Below are 20,280 nucleotides of genomic sequence, written 5' to 3'. Positions count from 1 at the left end.
ATGATTTGCTCTTTCTCCCTCTTGCCTCCATTTACCCCCTACCCTCTCCGCCCCTTGTCCTTCCCAGCCTTCTCTTTGGATGCCTTCCTGGACCCTGCAGCACAGCTGGCCACGTGTCTCTTCGCCACCCACAAGCTATTCTCTTAACACTAATCATCTTGCTGCTCGGGGTCTCCTCTTGAGTTCTCCAGGGCAGGAGAACCCATCCCTATGGCAGGCCTGGCAGACAGACCCAGAGAATGCTTACAACTGAGCTGATAAATTAATGAATGAGTTCAGAAATAAGACAGAGGACCTGCCCAGAGGTACCTAACAGAAGTTCAATTAATTAACCTGCTGAATGGCTAATTGGAAAAAGGGCTTTGAAACACACAAATTAACTGGTTAAAAACAGAGATCCTAGAGGCTCTGTACAGTGCAGTTAGCTCCTCCAGCACGGGTGGAGCCAGGACAAATCAGGCCAGGACAAAACAGGCCACTGTTCTTGTGTTAAATGACTGTCCACCTCCCAATCATAGCCAGAAGTGTCACAAACTTTGCATCAGGAAGTTCTCTCTGGCCCATCTCCTTAGCCCACTTGCTAACTTTGGGCCAAAGCAGAGGGTTCTGCAAAGAGCTAGGGTCTGAAGTCAGACAGACTTGGGACTGAATCTGGTCTCTGACGCTTCCTGGCTGTGTGACACTGGGACTGACACTTAACTTCTCTGTTCTAATCTGTGAAATGGAGGCAATGATACAGTTCTTTTCTCCAGAGGCACGTTTCCCTTGGGGAATATTCTACCCTGTGCAGAATTACTCCTGTGGATTTTTCCCTCAAATACAAGCCTTTTACTTTAATTATACAAAGATTTTGAGATACCTCTTGGTGATAATTCCAAAAAAGGGAGGAAATGGGGGAGTAGTGTGGTAAGATAAAGCAGTAGAAGGTGCTGGAACGGCCATGCTCCACAGTCCAGAGCCATCTGGAGTATCCCATCTATGTGTTGACGGAGCCATGAGGGGCCAGAGAGAGGGGCGAGGAGATGTTGTAGCGATAAATACCTCTCTAGGAAATACTGAATGATAAGTGAAGGCTACTGGGAGTCCCTTTTGCCCTAGCCATCTAAGTCACAGTTGGAACACAGAATTAGGAATGTGTCCCTTGATGTCCTACAATCACATGAACATTTGGAGAGAGGATCAGACATGGGTAGGCAAAGCAAAGCACAGTAATAAAGTTTATTGAAATGCAAGGGGGGGTCCTGTAAAATTAGTATTGATCGAGGAATGATAAATAGGAATTAATCTTACACTAGTCATTATTACTAATTAGTAATGTACAAAAGATCACTGATGTTCTCAGCTAGAGGCTGTCTTTACCACTGTGTTACAGAACAAAATCCAAACTCCAAAGCAGCCCATCACGGCCCAGGAAGCTCTTGCCTGATTCCCAGTCTCACCTCAAGCTTCTCCCGCCCCTCACCCCGCAGTCAGTTCCAAAACAAGGCAAGCCCGTGCCCCCACTGGGGCTGCTGGGTTCTTGTTTCCAGGCCAGGCCCATGGCCAGCTCCAGTGCACCCTTCGGGTCTCAGCTAAAACATCCCCTCCTCGGGCTTCCCTGGTGGCGCAGTGGTTGGGAGTCCGCTTGCCGATGCAGGGGACATGGGTTCGTTACCCGGTCCGGGAAGATCCCACATGCCGCGGAGCGGCTGGGCCCGTGAGCCATGGCCGCTGAGCCTGCGCGTCCGGAGCCTGTGCTCCGCAACGGGAGAGGCCACAACAGTGAGAGGCCCGCGTACCGCAAAAAAAACAAAAACAAAAACATCTCCTCCTCAAGAGAGGTCTGCTCCTGATATCCTCAACCACAGAATCCTGGTTAATTACTTTAGGGAGTGATCACACCTGTAACTCCTTTCTTTGCTCCCTCCCTCCCTTTCTCCCTCACAGGTGCGGAGGAAAGATTTTAACAGATCACATACATACATTAGTTCCATTCCTTTCCCCTTTATCTTTGGAGACGTCTCTCTCCAGTTAAAAGCAGGACTAGAATCAAAGAAAAATGAAAAAAAAAAAAAAAAGCAGGACTAGATCTCATGCAATTTTGTCCTTTCAGTGCCTAGAAATCATATCTGCATAACAACTAAGTTGGGTGAAAGTAACCAATAATTATTGAGCATCTATACTAGTTCTAGATCATTGGGTTCTGTGCTCTGTTTACAATAGCTTATTTAATCCTCACAACAGCCTGTTAAGGACATCTTCTTATTCTCATTTTCCTGCTGTGGAAAGCTAGGTGGCACAGGCAAGATCCTGATCCAAGTCTGGATTCCCCAAATTATGTTCCTTCTGCTAAGCTGCAAACTTTCACTGGTAATCTTTTTCTTAAAGGGCCAGACTACATATTTTTGGACCTGTGAGCCAATAAGTCTCTGTTGCAACTACTCAACTTCTGCCAGTTTTAGCCCCAACGTAGCCATAGACCAAACAAAAATGAATGGTGTGGCTATGTGTCAATCAATCTTCATTACTGGATGCTGAAATCTGAATTTCATATTTTTATGTGCCACAAAACATACTTGTCTTTTGATTTCTCTTCTCAGGTGTTAAAAAATGTGAAAACCATTCCTCTCTTGAGACAAACAAAAGCAGGTGGTGGGTAAATCTGGCATGAACCAACCCCTGCTGTAAACAGTTAAACATTCCTTAGGAAGATATGAAATCGACTCTGAATGAGATTAAGGGTTAAATGTTTCCTCAGTATACGTACTGCTGCTGCAACTTGATGCTAGGCTTTTCCTGAAGACGGGAGTCATGTTTTCTACTGCTTTTGTTGTCCCCTTGAGCAGAGCTGACATAAGCCTGCCTGCACTGCGCTGGGCATTCAGTCTGTGCTGAATACATGTGGGTCCGACCGGCAAAGCTTGCCTGGGAAGGACAGCAACTTGAGCCATTTCTCTCAGATAATTGTCTGAGCTGAGATTCCCTTACTTAGAGCAGGTCCCACAGGGCTCTGCTAACCAGTTCAGGACCGGTCTTGCCATTCTGGTTCAGATACCTCTGACCTGCTGTGGAGAAACGTCAAATATGCTGTAAGAGGAGACTGGGCAATTGAGGGCCCAGGGCGACAAGGCGGAGGCGGGGGAGATGTCTAAGCATAAAGGTGGTTGACAGGAACAGCTCTCAAGGAGATGACTAGGAGGCGGCTCTCTCCTTTTCTATGATGTCACTCACATTTTTTTGCTGCGTTCTGTCAGTCCCAGGGAAAGCACAGGATGGTAATCCAGACAAGGACAGAGGTGCAAACAAACCACTGGAGGGGAATCCCTGCACCTCCTCCGTCTGGGTATTTATGGATGATAATCCCTTGCAATTGCTCCTCAGTCTTTTTTTAAGGTTTGTTTTATTTTAACTTTATTGAGGAAGAGTTGACACATAGCTGTATAATTTAACGTGTCCAACACGATGATCTGATATACTATATGTTGTAGAATGGTTATCAAGACAACTAATGCAACCATCGCATCACACAGGTAACACAGGTAACTCTCCAAAGAAACTGAAATCAGTATTTGGAAGAGATAGCTACACACCATGTTCACTGCAGCATTATAGCCAAGATATGGAAAAACCTACAAGTCCTTTGAGGATGAATGGATAAAGAAAAACATGAGATAGATATATATCTATAAAAGAAGATTAAGAAAATGTTTCCTCAGTATACGTATATATAATGTACACACACACACACACACACACACACACACACACACACACACACACGGTGGAATACTATTCAGCCTTAAAAAAACCCTGCAATCCTGCCATCTGTGACAGCATGGATGAATCTGGAGGGCATTATCCTAGGTCTTTCTTGACAGTAGCCGCCTGAGGCTAGGATTCTGGTGTCACTTAAGCATCCCCAGAGCCTAGCGTGGGGCCTGGTATTATCCACAGCTAATACTCAAAATATCTCAAGCTGAATGAATATATACAAATTCAAATAGCTAGGGAGTCCTGGAGTCCTGGAGTCTGGTGATGGTTAGGAAAACAGGACAAAGGGGATAAAGAGGAAAGGTACTCTTTCCTTTAGGACCTTTCCAAAGAAAAGTAGTAAAGTGCAAATGAGTGTCTTTATAATGCAATACTGGGAAAGATAAGGAAGCATTCCTATCTAGTAGATAGGATATCCGGTAGGTAGGAATCACCTGTATGATTTTATTTTTATTTTTTATTCAAGTATAATTGACTTACAATATTATGTTAGTTTTAGGTGTACACCTGCATGGTTTTAGAAACTACTGATGGAGGGGTCCCATATCAGAGGTTCTGATGGTTTAAGGTGAGCCCTAGACTCACAGTTTTTAAATTCTCCCCAGGTGATTTCAATGTGCAGCCATGATTCTGAAGTATGTTCTAAAGTATGATTTTGAATAATCACGTAAACCTTACATAGAATACAGTGAGAACTGAATGAGATAAAGCATGAAAAGCAATTAGCATAGGCTTGGCACAAAGTAAACGCTCAGGGAATGTTAGCTGGTGATCTGAACACAATACTGGGCCCTCGATTCGTAGACGGCAGCAGGTTACAAGGTGGTCCACAGCTGTCTACTCCTATGTATCGGGGAAGGGGCTGGACTTACCCTCTGGGACAGATCTCAGCGACTGCTCCACCTATCTCAAGCACCGAAGCCCTGAGAGGAGACTGCAAGGTAGGCTTAAGCACAGGGCTCTGTTGCTCACTAGCTCTGTTCACTTCTGAAGTCAATTAGCCTCTCTGTGCCACCATCGGCTCCTCTAAAACAGGGATTATGTGAGCGAACGCACATGAATGTGCGAGTCAAGTCGAAGAGATGGGGACTGTGAACTTGAGAGACCTCCAGGAAATCGGATGCCTCTTCTCATCATAAATATGCCTTCAAGGAAACTGTGCACTGAATGAATACCCGATTATTTTCTTTACGGCAGGAAGATTCAGGATCACATGTTCCCTTTCTCTCCCTTGCACTGCAAACTGAACAACACAGGTGTCAGGGTGGCTGGGACCTGAGTGAGTGACACAGAAACCAGTGACCTTGCATGGATCGGCAGAGTGGGGCAGAAACATTTTCGGGAAATGGCCACCTCTTATGTCCACTAACAGGCCAGGTCAATTCAATTAGCCCCAGAGCTGAAATGCCAGGGCCAGGTAGAGTTACCCACAGCAAGGAAAGGGTTCTGCTTTACTTAGCCACTGGTCCATCACTCATGGCTTCAAAGGTCTAGCTGGATCTTTTAGTCAGAGATCACCTGCCTATGTCAAAAAACAAACAAACAAACAAAAAAAACTGAAATTAAGTTCTGTGTTAGGTGGCTGGAGCTGCTATAGCAAAGTACCATGGACTGTGTAGTTTATGCAACAGAAATTCATTTGCTCAGAGTTCTGGAGGCTGCTCTTATAAAAGAGCTCTCACAAAACTCCCTCATGCCTTCCACCAGGAAGACGGCCGTCTATGAACCAGGAAGTGAGCCCTCACCAGACACAGAATCTGCTGGCACCTCCAATCTGCCAGTCCCCAGAACTGTGAGGAACAAATTTCCATCATTTATAAGCCCCCAGCCTATGGTATTCTGCTATAGCAGCCTAAAAGGACTAAGACAGAATCATTATTCTCAATTCACAGAAGAGGACACTGGGGCTTGGAGAGATGGACTGACTGCCTCAAGTCCGGATGCACAAGCAGTAGGCGACAAACTCAGGAGGAGCGCCCAGTGTCCTGTTCTCCAGTTTGACAGATGCAGCCATTCTAGTTCACCTGGACAATGGCAGGTGAGGGCCAGCTCAGTGGAAAAGTTTTGGTTTCTTTTTGTGTTGTTTCCCATTATGCAGCACACAGAAGCCTTGTGATTTACTTATCAAAGAGGAAGAAAAACCACGAGACTACCAACAGAACTATCCGGAAAACAGAAAGAATCATTTATAAGGAAAATAGTTTACGCGAAAAGGTCTCTCTTAGAGGGTGAGGAGAAGTTGGGGGCAGTCTTCTTGCACTGAAGGTCAGATTCTGGAAGCCTCAAATTAAATACACGTTCTCTCCCGTGAGGCCGTGCAAGGGGAAGGAGGAAGGAATGACAGAGTAACTCTTCTAGAACAGGGGCTTTGGCTCAGGAGGCCGGGTGATGGGCAGGCTTGCCATCCTTTCAGGATGCTGCTGGGAAAACTCTTTAGCAGCTCAGTATAATTAGAGGCCCCCCCAACCAAGTCCGATAAGCAGCGGGGCTTGTGCTTGGCTGCGCCGTGAGGGTACTTCAGAGGACCCAGTGCCGCTGAAGGCAATGAGGTGGGTTAAGTGCCCGGGGCCTGCTGATGGGAGCTTCCGCGTAATGTTTGAACAGCCTGCTCCTCTGCGTTAGGAGATGAAAACCTGGCTCAGGGACAAGACATAAATGGAGACAATAAAAATGGCAAGAGGATGTTGGGTGAGGGTGGCTTCTCCCTAGGGCCTGGAGCAAAACTGTGCGTTGTTTAAAACCCCACCAGCCTGCTGGGTAAAGCTGAACTGCCTCTTTAGCATTCAGACCTTAGACCTACCCAGCTCCCAGCCTCACTGCTTATCCTGCATGAACCTCCCATCTATCTCCACAGCTGGGCCAGGAGTCCTAGCTACCCTGTATTGAGTGCTTCCGGTTTGTCAGGTATTTCCATTCACTTAATCTTTCCAGCAATCCTGTGAGTCTGTACTGACGCCCCTATCGTACAGATGAGGAAAGTTGGCCATAAAACCCCCCAAAATGGAAAAAAGATGAAGGGATATGCCCAAGGCCATTCTACTAGAAAGGACGGAGACAGAGTTTGGGCACTTAGGCACTCCCTGTACACTGGGCAGAGTCCATGTGGATTAAATTAAATACACAAACTATGCATTGTTCCCTGACCCTGCCAAGTATTTCCACACTTGCTGCTCTGTTGGCCTGGAACATGCACTCCACCTTCCCCACTTACAGCCCTCCTGGCTCTGACACTCTTCTCAGTACATACAAGCAGGTCTCTGCCTTAGCTCTCTGTACCATGGATGTGCCTCTCCATCACAGCAGCCAACCACATGGCATTTAATTGTCCTTAACCTCCTGATCTTTTTTTTGTGTGTGGTACACGGGCCTCTCACTGTTGTGGCCTCTCCCGTTGCGGAGCGCAGGCTCCGGATGCGCAGGCCCAGTGGCCAAAGCTCACAGGCCCAGCCGCTCCGCGGCACGTGGGATCCTCCCGGACTGGGGCACGAACCCGTGTCCCCTGCATCGGCAGGCAGACTCTCAACAACTGCGCCACCAGGGAAGCCCAACCTCCTGATCTTTGAGTCTACGGTGGACCACCTGTAGGGGGCAGGGGGTGATGACGGTGCAAGCAGAGACTACATCTTATTTTTAATTTCTACCCCTGGTGCAGGGTCCAATGCCAGGCCAGTACCTGCTGAGGGCTTCACCTCCTGAATGTGCAACACGGTAAGAACTGGGAATACAGAATGTTTCCCACCAGCAGCTTTCCATGCTCCCTTCCGTGCCCAGAAAGGAAGGAGACCAGAAGGCTGGAACTCACTTACTCATTCAACAAATATTTATTGAGAGCTTTCCATGTCCCAGATGGGGACACAGGAATAAACAAAACAGGATCCTTGCCCTCATGGAACTTGCATTTTTATGGGCAAAGTCAGGGATATGAGTTTCCTCTTGCTGCCATAACAAATTACCTTAGGATCTTAAAACATATCAATTTATTACTTCACAGTTGTATAGGTCAGAAATCTAGGGGCTGGGCTGGGCTGGGATCTCTGCTTGGACTCTCACAAGGTCAAAATCAAGGTGTCAGCCAGCTTGGCTCTTATCTGAAGTCTGGGGGGAGAATCTAGTCCAAGCTCATCACGTTGTTAGCAGAATTCAGTTCCTTGCGGTTTTAAGACTGAGCTCCCCTCTTGTTTCCTGTCAGCTGGGAGACTTTACTGGCTCCTAACGGCTACTTACATTCCTTGTCACTTTGTCCTCTCTATCTTCAAACTAGTGAAGGCACAGTGAGTCTTCCTCATGCTTCAAATCTGAATTTCCTTCTGCAATATCTGTTCTGCTTCTAGGTAGAGGAAGTTCTCTGCTTTTAAGGACTCCTGTGATTAGACTGGGCCTCTTGGATAATCCAGGATAATCTCCCTATTTTAAGGCCCGTAATTACAGCTACAAAGTCTCTTTTGCCATGTAACGTAATATAATCACAGGTTCCAGGGATTAGGGCATGGACTTCTTTGTGGGAGCAATTCTGCCTACCAAATAGGCAGCAGGGGAATAATAAAAATTTTATTTGATTTTTATATTTGATATTTTTACTTGATTTATATATTTTATAATGTTGCTGGAAAGTGCAATGAAGAATAATAAATCTGAGTGAGGGGATCGAGGGTGCTCCTTTGGATAAGATGGTCAGGGAAGCCCACCATGAGGAGATAACATCCAAGTGGGCAGAAGGAGGTAATGGGACGAGCCGGGGGGAGTGGTGGTGTGGGAGGCTGGCAGAAGAGCAGTCTGGGCAGAGGGCTGAGGCCCAGGGTGGGAAAGCACTGGGCAACTGTCAGGAGGCCAGCGGGGCTGAAGGAGTGCCCAAGGAAGAGCAGGGGCCACGTAACTAGAGAGTTAGCCGAGGCCAACCCAGGAAGGCTCTTTTCTCTGATGCTGTGCTTTGCCGTGATTCACTCTGGGCTGCTGGTGGTCTTTACAAACTCTAGAGCTAAGGCGGGAAAACAGGACCAGATGCATGGCTCTAAAGCATGTTAATCGAGAGCTCAGAGGGCATGGAAGGCAGAACCGATGGCATTCGGAATCTGAGCACTTGGAGAATCTGATTTGAGCATTACTAGAGTGTAGCGAGGGGGAACAGGAATGGCCCAGACATGGGCTAAGCATCTGGGGCTTGGTGAAGGCCTGCTTGATGTCTCTGACCAGGCATGATGATGCGAAAGGAACACACACATCCAGGTCCACTCCTGCTTGGGGGTCTCTGCACTTGCCCCTCTCTCTCTGCCTGGAACGCTATTATTCTAGATCTTGTAGATCAAGCCATCTTGTAGCATGGCGACAACTTCCAGTCCTCAGGTCTTTAGCTCAAATGTTATTCCCTCAGAGAACCCTTCCGTAAAAGATGGCTCTTTCTAGAAGAATCCAATTCCCTCCATACTTCCCAGCCATCACATTATGTCAGGGTTTCCCAGACTCAGAACTACTGACATTTTGGGCTGGACAATTCTTCGCTGTAGGAGACTCTCCTGTTCACTGCAGGATGTGTGGCAGCCTCCCTGGCCTTTACCCACTAAAGGCCAAGAGCATCTCCCTAGTTGTGACAACGAAAAATGTCTCTGGACATTGCCAATGTCCCCTGGGGCACCAAATCTGCCACCAACGCCCACTGATAACTGCTGTTCTATGTCACTGTCTTCAAAACAGCATCTTCCAAAATTATTTATTTCATTCGACCACAAATACTTACTCAATGTCTAGTATATGCCAGGAATGATTCTAGGTACAGGAGATAAAGCAGGAAAATTAACAGACAGAATTATTACAACCCTTGAGGAACTTATATCCTCATGGAAAGAGACAGATAGCTAAGAAGAAAATGGACAGAATGATCATAGGCCAGAAGGCGATAAACACTGTGGAGGAGGAAGAGGCAGGGTGGGGGCACGAGGCTGCAGTTTGCAGCTGGAGAGACTCACAGGGGTCGTGTCCAAGGAACAGAGGGAAGGCAGAACGACGGGCGCTGGGTGGGTGCAGGAGCTCAGGAGGAGATAGCACCAAAGGACACCAGGGCAAGACTGCTTCTCTCCCACAATGACAAGCAACCTCCCACGAAGAGGGCTCCTTTTTGTCTTGGTCAGTGGCATCCCCAGGCCAAGAAAGGTGTCTGATGAATATCTGCCTAGTGAATAGACAAATGAGTGGTCAGCTCTGGGGAGGGAGAGCTCAGCCCCAGGTGTCTCCACTGGACAAAAGACAGAGTTCCTATCAAAAGATGCTGACGATCCACATTTGTGGGGCCCACTTTTGAACCTCAAATAGAAAAGGAAAGGGCAAGTGCTAATCTCTGATATTTATTGATCCAGACACTGTCTCAAGAACTTTTCAAATATTATCTCATTTCTTTAGCAAAGCAACCCTGTTAGGTGGGAACTCTTTTTGTCCTGACATGATAACTAAAGAAAAGATTGTTAATTGCCCAGAACCATGAAGGCAGGACTCGAACCCAGGGTAGTTCATCTCCAGAACATAAGCAATACTGTCTTTTAGAAGGAAGAATGAAATAGGAGCTCCAGAAGCACAGGGTGACGGTCAGCCGCCCTGCAGTCTCTTTTGCTACCTTTTAAGGGATGACGACACACACCCGCTGCTACATTTACTGAGCACTGACTACATGTCCAATCTTGTCCTATCATAGTAAATGTACTCTGTCATCTCATTGGCCTACAACAGTCCTTTGTGAGGCAGAAACAACAGCCGCCTCCATCTCACATGTGAATAAACCCGGGCTCAGAGAACCAGTGACGTGCAGGGAACCAGGGGTGTTAGGTCCCCAGAAGAGAAGAATGCGATGTATTGTTCACCTTCTCTCCCTCAGATATCTAAGGGGTCATCAGGCGGACGAGGGAGACTTATTCCGTATGAACCCACAAGGCAGCGCTAAGGCCAAAGGAGATTCTGGTTCAGGATATGAAGTGGACAAGCTTTGGGTAAAATCACCGAACCAGTTCCCTGTGCTCTACAGTAGGACCTTACTGTTTACCCATTCTATGTATGCTGGTTGCCACCTACTAATCCCAAACTCCCAATCCATCCCTCCCGCAGCTCCCCCAGGACAGGAAGCACTCTTATTAGTTGACATCAACCTCCAGGGAGATCTTGGGCACATCACGGCTTTGCGTGTGAGTCAGCCCGTTGAACACCTGCAACGCCTTGGATTCATGACTCTTAATGGGGATAGAACCCCTTTCCGGGACAGGCTGGCACAATGAAGAGTATTCCTGCATCCTGCTTGGGTCCCACTGGACACGCATGTTATACTTGTGTATAACTGTCGTAACTATCTGAGTCTGAAACTAGTACTATTTCCAAAACAGAGTGCTTTTCTGGGGCATCATTTAACAGACACTGAACTTGGAATACAAGCAAAGATGGTTATTTCCTGCTGCCTGAAGAGTTGTTCACTAGACTGGAAAACTTCTCACAGATGGCAAACCCCGCTCACGGAACCTGGACCGCCAGTGTCCCATTAGAACCATCTTGCTTTGTAGCTGCCACACTGAAGACAGCTCTCTCCCGAGCACAGGCATACAAGCATCTAGTACTTCATTAACTTCATTATGTCTTTGACTATAGCCAAGCCTGAGCAATTACACATTGCAGTCAGTATTATTTTATAGTAAATGAACTTCCTTTTTTTCTTTATATCATAGCTAGGGAACTGTATTGATTTTTTTGACATTATATTTGTAGACCATGTAATATAGGTAATCTTTGGATTTTATTCCAGGATTGTAAAAGAGGCACTCAAGACATTTGTTACAAAAAAAACGGGGCAAGGCCACTGGCTGAAAGAACAGAACGCATTTTCATTATTTTTGCCGTTGACCCTAAGTTGAAAACTAAAATCAAGTCAAATAAAAGGCCACAAAGATTGGCCTAACTCCAATAACACTCGCCAGAGATAAATATTAAGTCTGTGCTTTAGGCTCAATAAATCTACTACAGGAGTACGGAATTGGGAACCTTTGGCTGAACAGTCATTCCTGGAGCTTTTCAGTTGAACTCAAGTTCAACTGGAGCTTGATGTGCAAATGGCCATGCAAGTCTGACCTAGGAGGCTGGTGTGCATCAGAACATGTAGGGAGCATGTTTACAATAGTGGTTACCTGGCCTCATCTTTAAAGATTCAGATTCAGTCTCTCCAGGTTAGGGCCTGGAAAGTAACATCTTAAATAGGCATTTTAAGTGATTCAGAAAAGTGGGTGGAAGTGTCCAGGTGGAGGTGTGAGCCTCTGATAGTTTGATAAGAGCCAGAACGTGTCATCTGAATTAGAATGTCACCCTTGAAGACAGAAATTGGGGCTATCTAGAGGTGACCCACCAATCAGTATGGTGAGAGGTTTAAAGCCGTCTCATACCCCATTCCTTCCCATGGAAAGTTCTGGAGGGCTGCTAGCTGGTGACTGGCTTCAGATATGTAACGACACAGAGGATGTTGATTAAGAAGGTACAATTTCATGGTGCCTACGCCCTTATAGTAGAAAAATGAATGCGAACCTGCAGAACAAAAGACAGTAAACATTTCTATTAAGTGTGGTGTCAGGTGAACCGTTCCTTGAACCGCAAGCATCTTTCATAGGGATTATTCTACAAACTCCATTTAAATACTTCTACACCCAAGGGCTTGGGATACAGAGCTCAAAAAGTGATCACCTCTGTCCTCCGAGTTCACAGAGGTAGGGGCGGTTGTTTACAAACTTGTTTCCATAGTTCTACGATCAAGTAAGAGTGGGGAATGCTGGTGGGTTTAACAGCTTTACTTCTGGACTTTCCAGCATCTCTAATATGCCAACATGAAATGTGAATCTCCAAGGGAGGGATGCAATATGCAGATTTCTCAACCTTAGCTGTCCACGGTTCACAGTTTCTGAACACATGCTACCATCACCTGCAATATCTCCTAGAATTAGTCTAGAAAATGCTGGTCCAGGGTTATTGCAGGGCTGATGTTCAACTCTGAATCTCAATCAGGCTAGAGGCTCAAGTCACACTGAATTTATTTACAGATAAGCAAACTCTCCTCTACTAGATAATCATCTTTTTTTAAGAAATAAATTTATTTATTTATTTTGGCTGTGTTGGGTCTTCGCTGCTGTGAGTGGGCTTTCTCTAGTTGCGGCGAGTGGGGGCATCTCTTGTTGCAGAGCATGGGCTCTAGCCGCACAGGCTTCAGTAGTTGTGGCACGCGGGCTCAGTAGTTGTGGCTCGCGGGCTCTAGAGCGCAGGCTCAGTAGTTGTGGCGCATGGGCTTAGTTGCTCCATGGCATGTGGGATCTTCCCGGACCAGGGATCGACCCTGTGTCCCCTGCATTGGCGGGGGGATTCTTAACCACTGGGCCACCAGGGAAGCCCAATTGGTATCACATTTAAAAAAATCATTTTCTGCCCTAAATAACAGGCACTCAGTAGCATGTGCTGAAGGAAGAAACTACATTTAAATCTGATTTCTCTGGATGTATTTATTACAGACACAAATCATCCAATCCCAGTATTCCTTCAGAGCATGAAGAGATCTTGGTTCTTGACCCAAGAGACAAAGAGGGCTCAGGGAAATGAAAAGACTTGCCTAGGGCTGCAGAATGCCAGGTGCCAGAGGGAGAGCAGAGGGTGGCCCTACATCCCACACTGCCAGTTGTCCCACTAAAGCTCTTTCTTTAACAGCTGTTGAGCAAGTTGTCAAATGTTGGCTCCTTCGATGGCCGCCATGGAATTCGCCACGGTGTCTGACTTTACCACGAATTTCCTTCCCTTTACTTCTTCACAGCCCAGTTTGCTCCAACCTCAGAGATGAGTCAGTCCTTGAATGTCCCAATTTTGTTGTTCTGTAGATAAGGATTCCTAGAGAAATTCTTCCTCCCCCCCTGGAGAGCCAGGCCTCCATCTGCCTGTCTCTGGCCTAATTTGGGGACTGAAAGGAACAGGATGCATTTTACTTTTAAATTGTTCCTGAAAGTACATCTTCTGGTTAATATTATATCCTTAATATGTCTCAGGGAGGACACATCCTCTCTGTGAGTAACGTCTAGGATCCTGTGTGGACAAGCCTCCTGTAAACTTGCCATCTTCTTTCTACTCGCCTGCCTTCCCCGGTCCCTTCTCCAATCACCTGCTACTTTGAGCTCTCTTTTCCTTTCTGTTCTTTGCTGGTGTTTGTTTTGAAGATACTCACTCTCAGCATGTGAACTGGAGTGGGTTGAATCTTTATGAGACTATCATAATCTTGGTTTCATCTGTTTGTTTTTTAAAGTCCTGCAGACAGCTGCTTGCACCTAGGAGATGATGAACTGACAGAATGGTCGGGAATGGACACATCTCTGCGCGAGGATACGGGAGTTCTCCTTTATTCCACCTGAATGGCTGTAGCAAGGACCCTGAGCGGCGGCTGTCTGGACATCCACAGCTGCTGTGGTTTAGCAGCTCCCTTCATACGGAATTAAGTTGTAAACCGCTCCAGGAAGAAGGGAGCCGGATGAGTGGGAGAGGTGGGCAGATCTTCCCTCATCTTTTAGGATCCTGGGGGCTTTGTGCAAGCAGACTGGGAAAGAAAAACAAAGAGGAAGGGAAACTGGCTGGCTCTTCGAAGGCGAGTGTCTAGCATACAAGACAATTCTAGGAATTAACAAAGATGACGCATGGTAAGGTGCCTTGTAGGATGCCTGGTGAATGCAGCTGTATCTGATAAATGTGGCTGAACCTGAATTACTTGAAAACAGATGCTAGGCTGTGGTCAGGAGGAGAAAGAAAAACAACCACCAACTTCCAAAAGCACTTGGGTTGACCAGCTCCCCTGTAACTATACCACCACCTTGGAGCCGCACAGCGGGCTCTGGGATAGGACTATCATTCTCAGATCACAGATGAGGAACCTAAGGCTTGGAGAGCTTGAGCAGCTTTCCAAAGGCACAAAGTTGAAAAGCGTCAAGGTCAAGTCTTAAAGGCAGATCTTCCAGCTCCAACATTTTATGCATTTTCTGGGGCTTTTCAAAGTAGAATCGGCTGATATACAAACTAACATTGTCATTTTTTTTTCTAAAACGATATGAAATGTTAACCTTTTCTAGTTAGTGGAGAGATTAAAAACTGCACTATATTTGGGGAAAAGCAAGAAAATGTACTGGTTCTTTCTGACCCGAGAGCTTAGGAGACCTCAGCAAACCCTAGGGAACCAGGTAACCACCATTTTTAAAGCAGGTGGATCCCATTCCCTGATGAAATAAGTGGCAGAAAAATGCAACAGGACACAGGCTAAGTTCATTAAACAAGTTACCTCATTAACCCTCACACACTAGGTGGTGTTGTTATTTATCCTGTTTTATAAGGGAGAGAACTAAGGTTCAAGGAGGTGAAGCAACTTGGCCAAGCTCCCAGAGAATAAACGGCTGAATTCCAGCCTAACCAGACCTGTCTTGGCTTCCCAGCACCAAGTTGAAGGCTCAGCACGGGGCTCGGCTGAAGATACCCCGTCTGGAGGCTTGAGATGCGCTGGGATTCAGGGGAGCAGGTTCTCTCCAGTGGAGTTCTGACAATTTCCATTAGAATCTGAGTGTCTGGATGACTCATCCACTGATGTGTGGCACAGTCCTCAGTCTTAAAATAACAAATCCCCATCATGAAAGTCAATGCATTTTGATGTCGCAGAAATCCTTTTCTAATGATCACTTGGTGTCACTGGCTTATTTAAATGGACACATCACTTCTAACAGGGCTTTTTCCCACCTTCTCTGCCCTCTTAGAAGCAGCAAGAAGGGAAGCAACTCACTGCCTTGGTATATCAAGTAGGGGCTGCAGAGGGTTTAGGTACCTGTCTGTCTCCTGAAGGAGGGGACATGCCATTTTGGTCATAATAAATTCCCCAGTGTGCTACATTGTTCTTCCTCCTGCAAACCCAGATTGATGACCGGTGGTTTTTGTTTGATGCAGATAACCATGACCCCGATGCTGTGTCCTAGAGGCACTGCAGTTTATCTCCACGTGACATTTTCTATTATTCTATGCTGTGGAAGGCAGGAACTAAACACACACCAGGGCTTACCTGAGATGCCCCTTCTCCCACCTGATAAGCATGGGTGTCCCGAGCTTTAGGAAAGCCGGGAGTGAATGTGTGGAAACCCAGGCCCAGGAGATCAACATGAGGTGACCAATTGCTGAGCAGAAGCAGCATGGGGAGCCCTCTCATTGGCCCACTGTGGGCTCCTAAAGGGTCCGGCCTCAAATGCGCTGAGAACACAGTTCCTGGGGAAGCTTGCAGGAAGGGGTCATGGGGTGCCACGTTTTATCAGAGCAGACCCTTGGACCTTCTGCTCCAGAAATATCCTGGAGGCTTCCTTTAGGGCAGAATCCTGGACCCCTCCCCAGACCTTTCAAGAGTCTACTTTTAAAAAAAGTATTCTTGATAGAATAGAAGCCACTAAAGTTCAAGCTAGGAAGGTTAGCAGTTAACAGCAGGCTCCTTACTTATCAGACGACATACTTTCACTCTCCAAGCTTGAGTCTCCTGGGTATAAAACAGAGATAAGAATAGCCCCTGCCTCATGAGGTTAGCGTGAGGATCGGATGAGATGAACACCTAGCACCAGGGACAGCACCTGGTCAATACTTAGCTGGGATGCAGAGGCTTACCCATTATTAAAACACCGAAATACCTCTAAATCAGCTAAGAAAAGCTGCTGCTCTGAGCCCCTTTGGGCTCCCTCCCTGAACCTGGCCCCTCTCAGGGACTCCCCAGAATTTCCCAGCATCCAGCAACTCACGGGTGAATGCCCAGCACAGCCTCCAGGATGCAGCCTGGGTCTGTGAAGGGCTGGTGGTTACCATTCTTCCATTGCAACCCCTGCAGGCTGTGATACCTGGTAGGTGTTACATCCCGTGAGCCATGCCTGGACGTTCTGGCAAACGTTGGCTAAAGGAATGTCCCTCCAGTTCAAAGGACAGCTTTCAGTGAAGGCCTCCCTAACCTCTGGCTGCCCAGGACACTGACCCTGGACCTTTCTTTCCTTGTCTTATTCCAGCTTTGACCCCGCTCTGACCTGATCTCGGAACTTTCACTTCTGGAAGCTTGACTCTCAGCCTTTTTCCTGTGGCCTCTGGGGCTCCGTGTTTGCACCCGACCTCTCAGGAATCGGACCCTCAGCTCTCAGAGTTGAGTCTGGCTCTTCCCACTACAGACTGACCTTAGTGTCCAGGACAGGCTACCACCTATCACCTTCAGGTGGCGCCATCCCCAGACCCCTGCCCCAACTCAGTATAGCTGGTCCCAGATGCCAAGTCCCAGCCCTTCTTGGCCTGACCTACCCTACTGCCCCCGGAGCTCCAAGTTCCAGTTCCAGGTAGTGGCAAAGAGGATGGAGGGGAAGAGGCAGAATTCAGAGGCATTTCATAGGTAGACAGTGGCAGGACGTGGGCCTAAGGAGAGGGAGGTGGCTCTAGTTTCATCCTTTATAAGCTCCACGAGGTCATGGGCTGTGTCTGGTGTATTAGCATGGGGCCTAGTGCACAGTAAGCATTAGACAGACAAGAGCTGCACAAAGAATGAATGAATGAATGATTGAATGATGCTGTTAACAGAGACAGAAAGAAAAGAGGAGGTGCACATTTTGGGTTAGCAGCAAGGTAGAAAATGGAGTTGATTTCAGACACATGGTGTTTAGGGGCTGTGGTATCCCTAAGTACCAATTACCAAATATTTCTGCCTTTTCTTCTTCCAGGCACATGGTTGGGTTGCACTTGGCCACACTACTTGAAGGTGAGCACGACCGCACGATTGCTTTGCTTTAGCCAATTTCATGTTAGCAGAAATTATGTCATTTCCTCGAAAAGACACATGCACCCCGATGTGCACTGTGGCACTATTTACAATAGCCGAGACATGGGAGCAACGTAAATGCCCCTTGACAGATGAAAGGATAAAGATGTGGTACATATATACAATGGAATACTACTCGGCCGTAAAAAAGGGATGAAATAATGCCATTTGCAGCAACATGGATGGACCTAGAGATTATCATACTAAGTAAGCCAGACAGAAAAAGACAAATATCATATGATATCACTTATATGTGGAATCTAAAAAAAAAAGGATACAAATGAACTTACATACAAGACAGAAATAGACCTAGAGACAGAAAACAAACTTGTGGTTACCAAAGTGGAAAGGGAGGGGAGGGATAAATTAGGAGTTTGGGATTAACATATACACACTACTATATATAAAACAGATAACCAACAAGGACCTACTGTATAGCACAAGGAACGATATTCAATATTTTCTAATAACCCATGAGGGAAAAGAATCTGAAACAAAAAGATATGTATGCACGTATAACTGAATCAGTGCTGTACACCTGAAACTAACACAACACTGTAAATCAACTATACTTCAATTATACAAAAAAGGGGAAAAAACAAAACAAAATAAAACAGAAATTATGTCGCTTCTGACAAGAAACTTTGAGTCAATACACATCAGCAAATTTGCTCCCCATACAAAGATGAATCGTGAATGCTGAGGATGAACACAGACCCTGGGGACCTACAGTGCACACGATGACCTCTAGTCTCTATTAACAGAGCCAAGGAACCTACAGGTCACACTCGTAAAGCTGTCCTGCCGGATCCGGGGCTGACGGTCAGTCCGGAGAGGGGCTTTTTGGTGAGAATGCCACGGACTGCCACGGCCCAGTAGCGACTTTGCCTGTAGCTACAGCCCTAAGCAAGAACCAGGAGGGCAACGCCTTATGTACCGTCCAGTGCAGAACTCAGGCAACCAGGTGGCCTTCTCCTGTGCTTTGGCCCACCTCCTGTCCCACCGCCAGCAAGCCACCCTCATGATTTACCTGTGTTGTAGCCCCTTCCGAGGGCAGGCCAAGGGCGGTGATTTTTCCACAGGTTTCCGAGGTACCAATCACTCTGGTTCTCTACCAGGCCCAGGACCTGTTGACCTGTGAAGTACAGAGAATGCAAAGGTCTTAAAAGAAGCCAAGCCACGTGGGACAGTGAGTACGGAACGGCAGATACAACAATGGCAAATCATCGTAACACAGGTTTTGTTATTGGGAGCTTTTGTGAGGCGCCAAACTCTTATCTAAGTGCTTCACTTGTATTAATATGTTTAATGCTCACACTTAGGCAGCCCAGCCGTTTTCATTATCCCTGTTTTATAGAAAAGAAATGGAGGCCGCCCAGAGTACTTAATTAACTTGCCCAAGGTCATCCAGTTAATCTGTGACAAAGCCAGAATCCCAAACTATTCATCCGTCCATCTGTCCATCTATCCCTTAACTCAAGTGAACGCATATTTATTTACTGACATACTCTTCTTCAAATGTTCCAGTTCACTATTTCCCAATGTATATTAATTTACTGGCTTTTGAGGCAGGAGTTGAGATAATTTTCTCACTCAGAGAGGAAGAAAGGACCCTTGGTTAATGAGAAGGGAGCCCCCAGAGAAGAGCCACATTCTTGCAGCATTTTTACTCTCACATCCACTTTGTCTTTTGTCAACAAGCATCACGTCAAGGCAGGCGTGTCTTCTAGAGGAACAATCGCTTCTCTGTCCCCAGAGCTCGGCTTTGACATGGGCCTCACCCTCTACTGTACTGAGGCCAACATCAAAGGCGAGTCAGGTCTCTCAATCAATTTCTTAGCAGCTTTAGCACCTCAGGTGAGTCCTCCACTCACCCCAATTTCTTAGGGTGTTAATGTTTCTGGACTCAGGTCTTCTAGGTGGGGCAGGCAGCCATCAGAATCAACTATCTGCTATTAGACAACCCTATCATGCCATGTGCAGAAGGTATTCCCTTGCAACTACTAGCAACAGCACTTTACAAACTAGGAAAACTGAGGACCGTGATTTGTATAACTTGCGTATCCTGGAGCCAGGATATGAATCTATAGTTATCTGACATCCAGATTCTTTCCACTGTCTCTGCATCACTGCTTACCTTTACAACAAACGTTTGAGGCGGAAATTGTAAGTCCACATTTTACAGGATGAGATACTGAGACTCAGAAATGTAAGTAACTTGCTAAAGGTCACAGGACTAATGGGCACTGTCTTCCACAGCTAACTGATGTCTTCTGGAGCTAAAATCCTTATATTGTCTGAGAAGTAAAGCCCTTTCTGACCAAATGAAAGCCTAGCGGCCGGTGAAGAAAACACAACGGTTCTCCTGGAATACCACGCTGGGCGACATAGAACCTCTTTGGTGTGATGACAGCTCCCTGAAATCATGGTGTGTGGGTCTGGTGTAATTTATTTGATCAATTTATCGAGCTCCCATCTAAATCACTGCCCCAGCACAAATACATAAATTAGCGGTGTAGGAAAAATACTACCTCCCACTGCTGTGTCATTGTATATAATCACAACCAAAACGTGTACAATCCCTCAGAAAAACAGGTCACCAATTCGGAAAGTGCAAGAGCTAATCAATTCCACATGCAACAAGCTTGGGACGTTCGTGCAAAACAGATCTGAAAGGCGCGGTG

General features: G+C 46.6%; 1 protein-coding gene across 2 annotated transcripts in view; it reads right to left on the bottom strand.

Moving 5' to 3' along the window:
- LARGE1 (LARGE xylosyl- and glucuronyltransferase 1) overlaps positions 1 to 20,280 on the bottom strand; it is a 587,572-nt gene that overhangs the window by 102,945 nt on the left and 464,347 nt on the right. For both annotated transcript variants that reach the window (XM_032644884.1, XM_032644885.1), the window contains exon 7: positions 18,627 to 18,731. In XM_032644884.1, coding sequence (XP_032500775.1) covers positions 18,627 to 18,731 — 105 coding nt within the window. The remainder of the gene's footprint in view (positions 1 to 18,626; positions 18,732 to 20,280) is intronic.

This window comes from Phocoena sinus, chromosome 10 (genome assembly GCF_008692025.1).
Source record: "Phocoena sinus isolate mPhoSin1 chromosome 10, mPhoSin1.pri, whole genome shotgun sequence".
Lineage (NCBI taxonomy): Eukaryota > Metazoa > Chordata > Mammalia > Artiodactyla > Phocoenidae > Phocoena > Phocoena sinus.
This window is presented reverse-complemented; position numbering and strand designations above follow the sequence as displayed.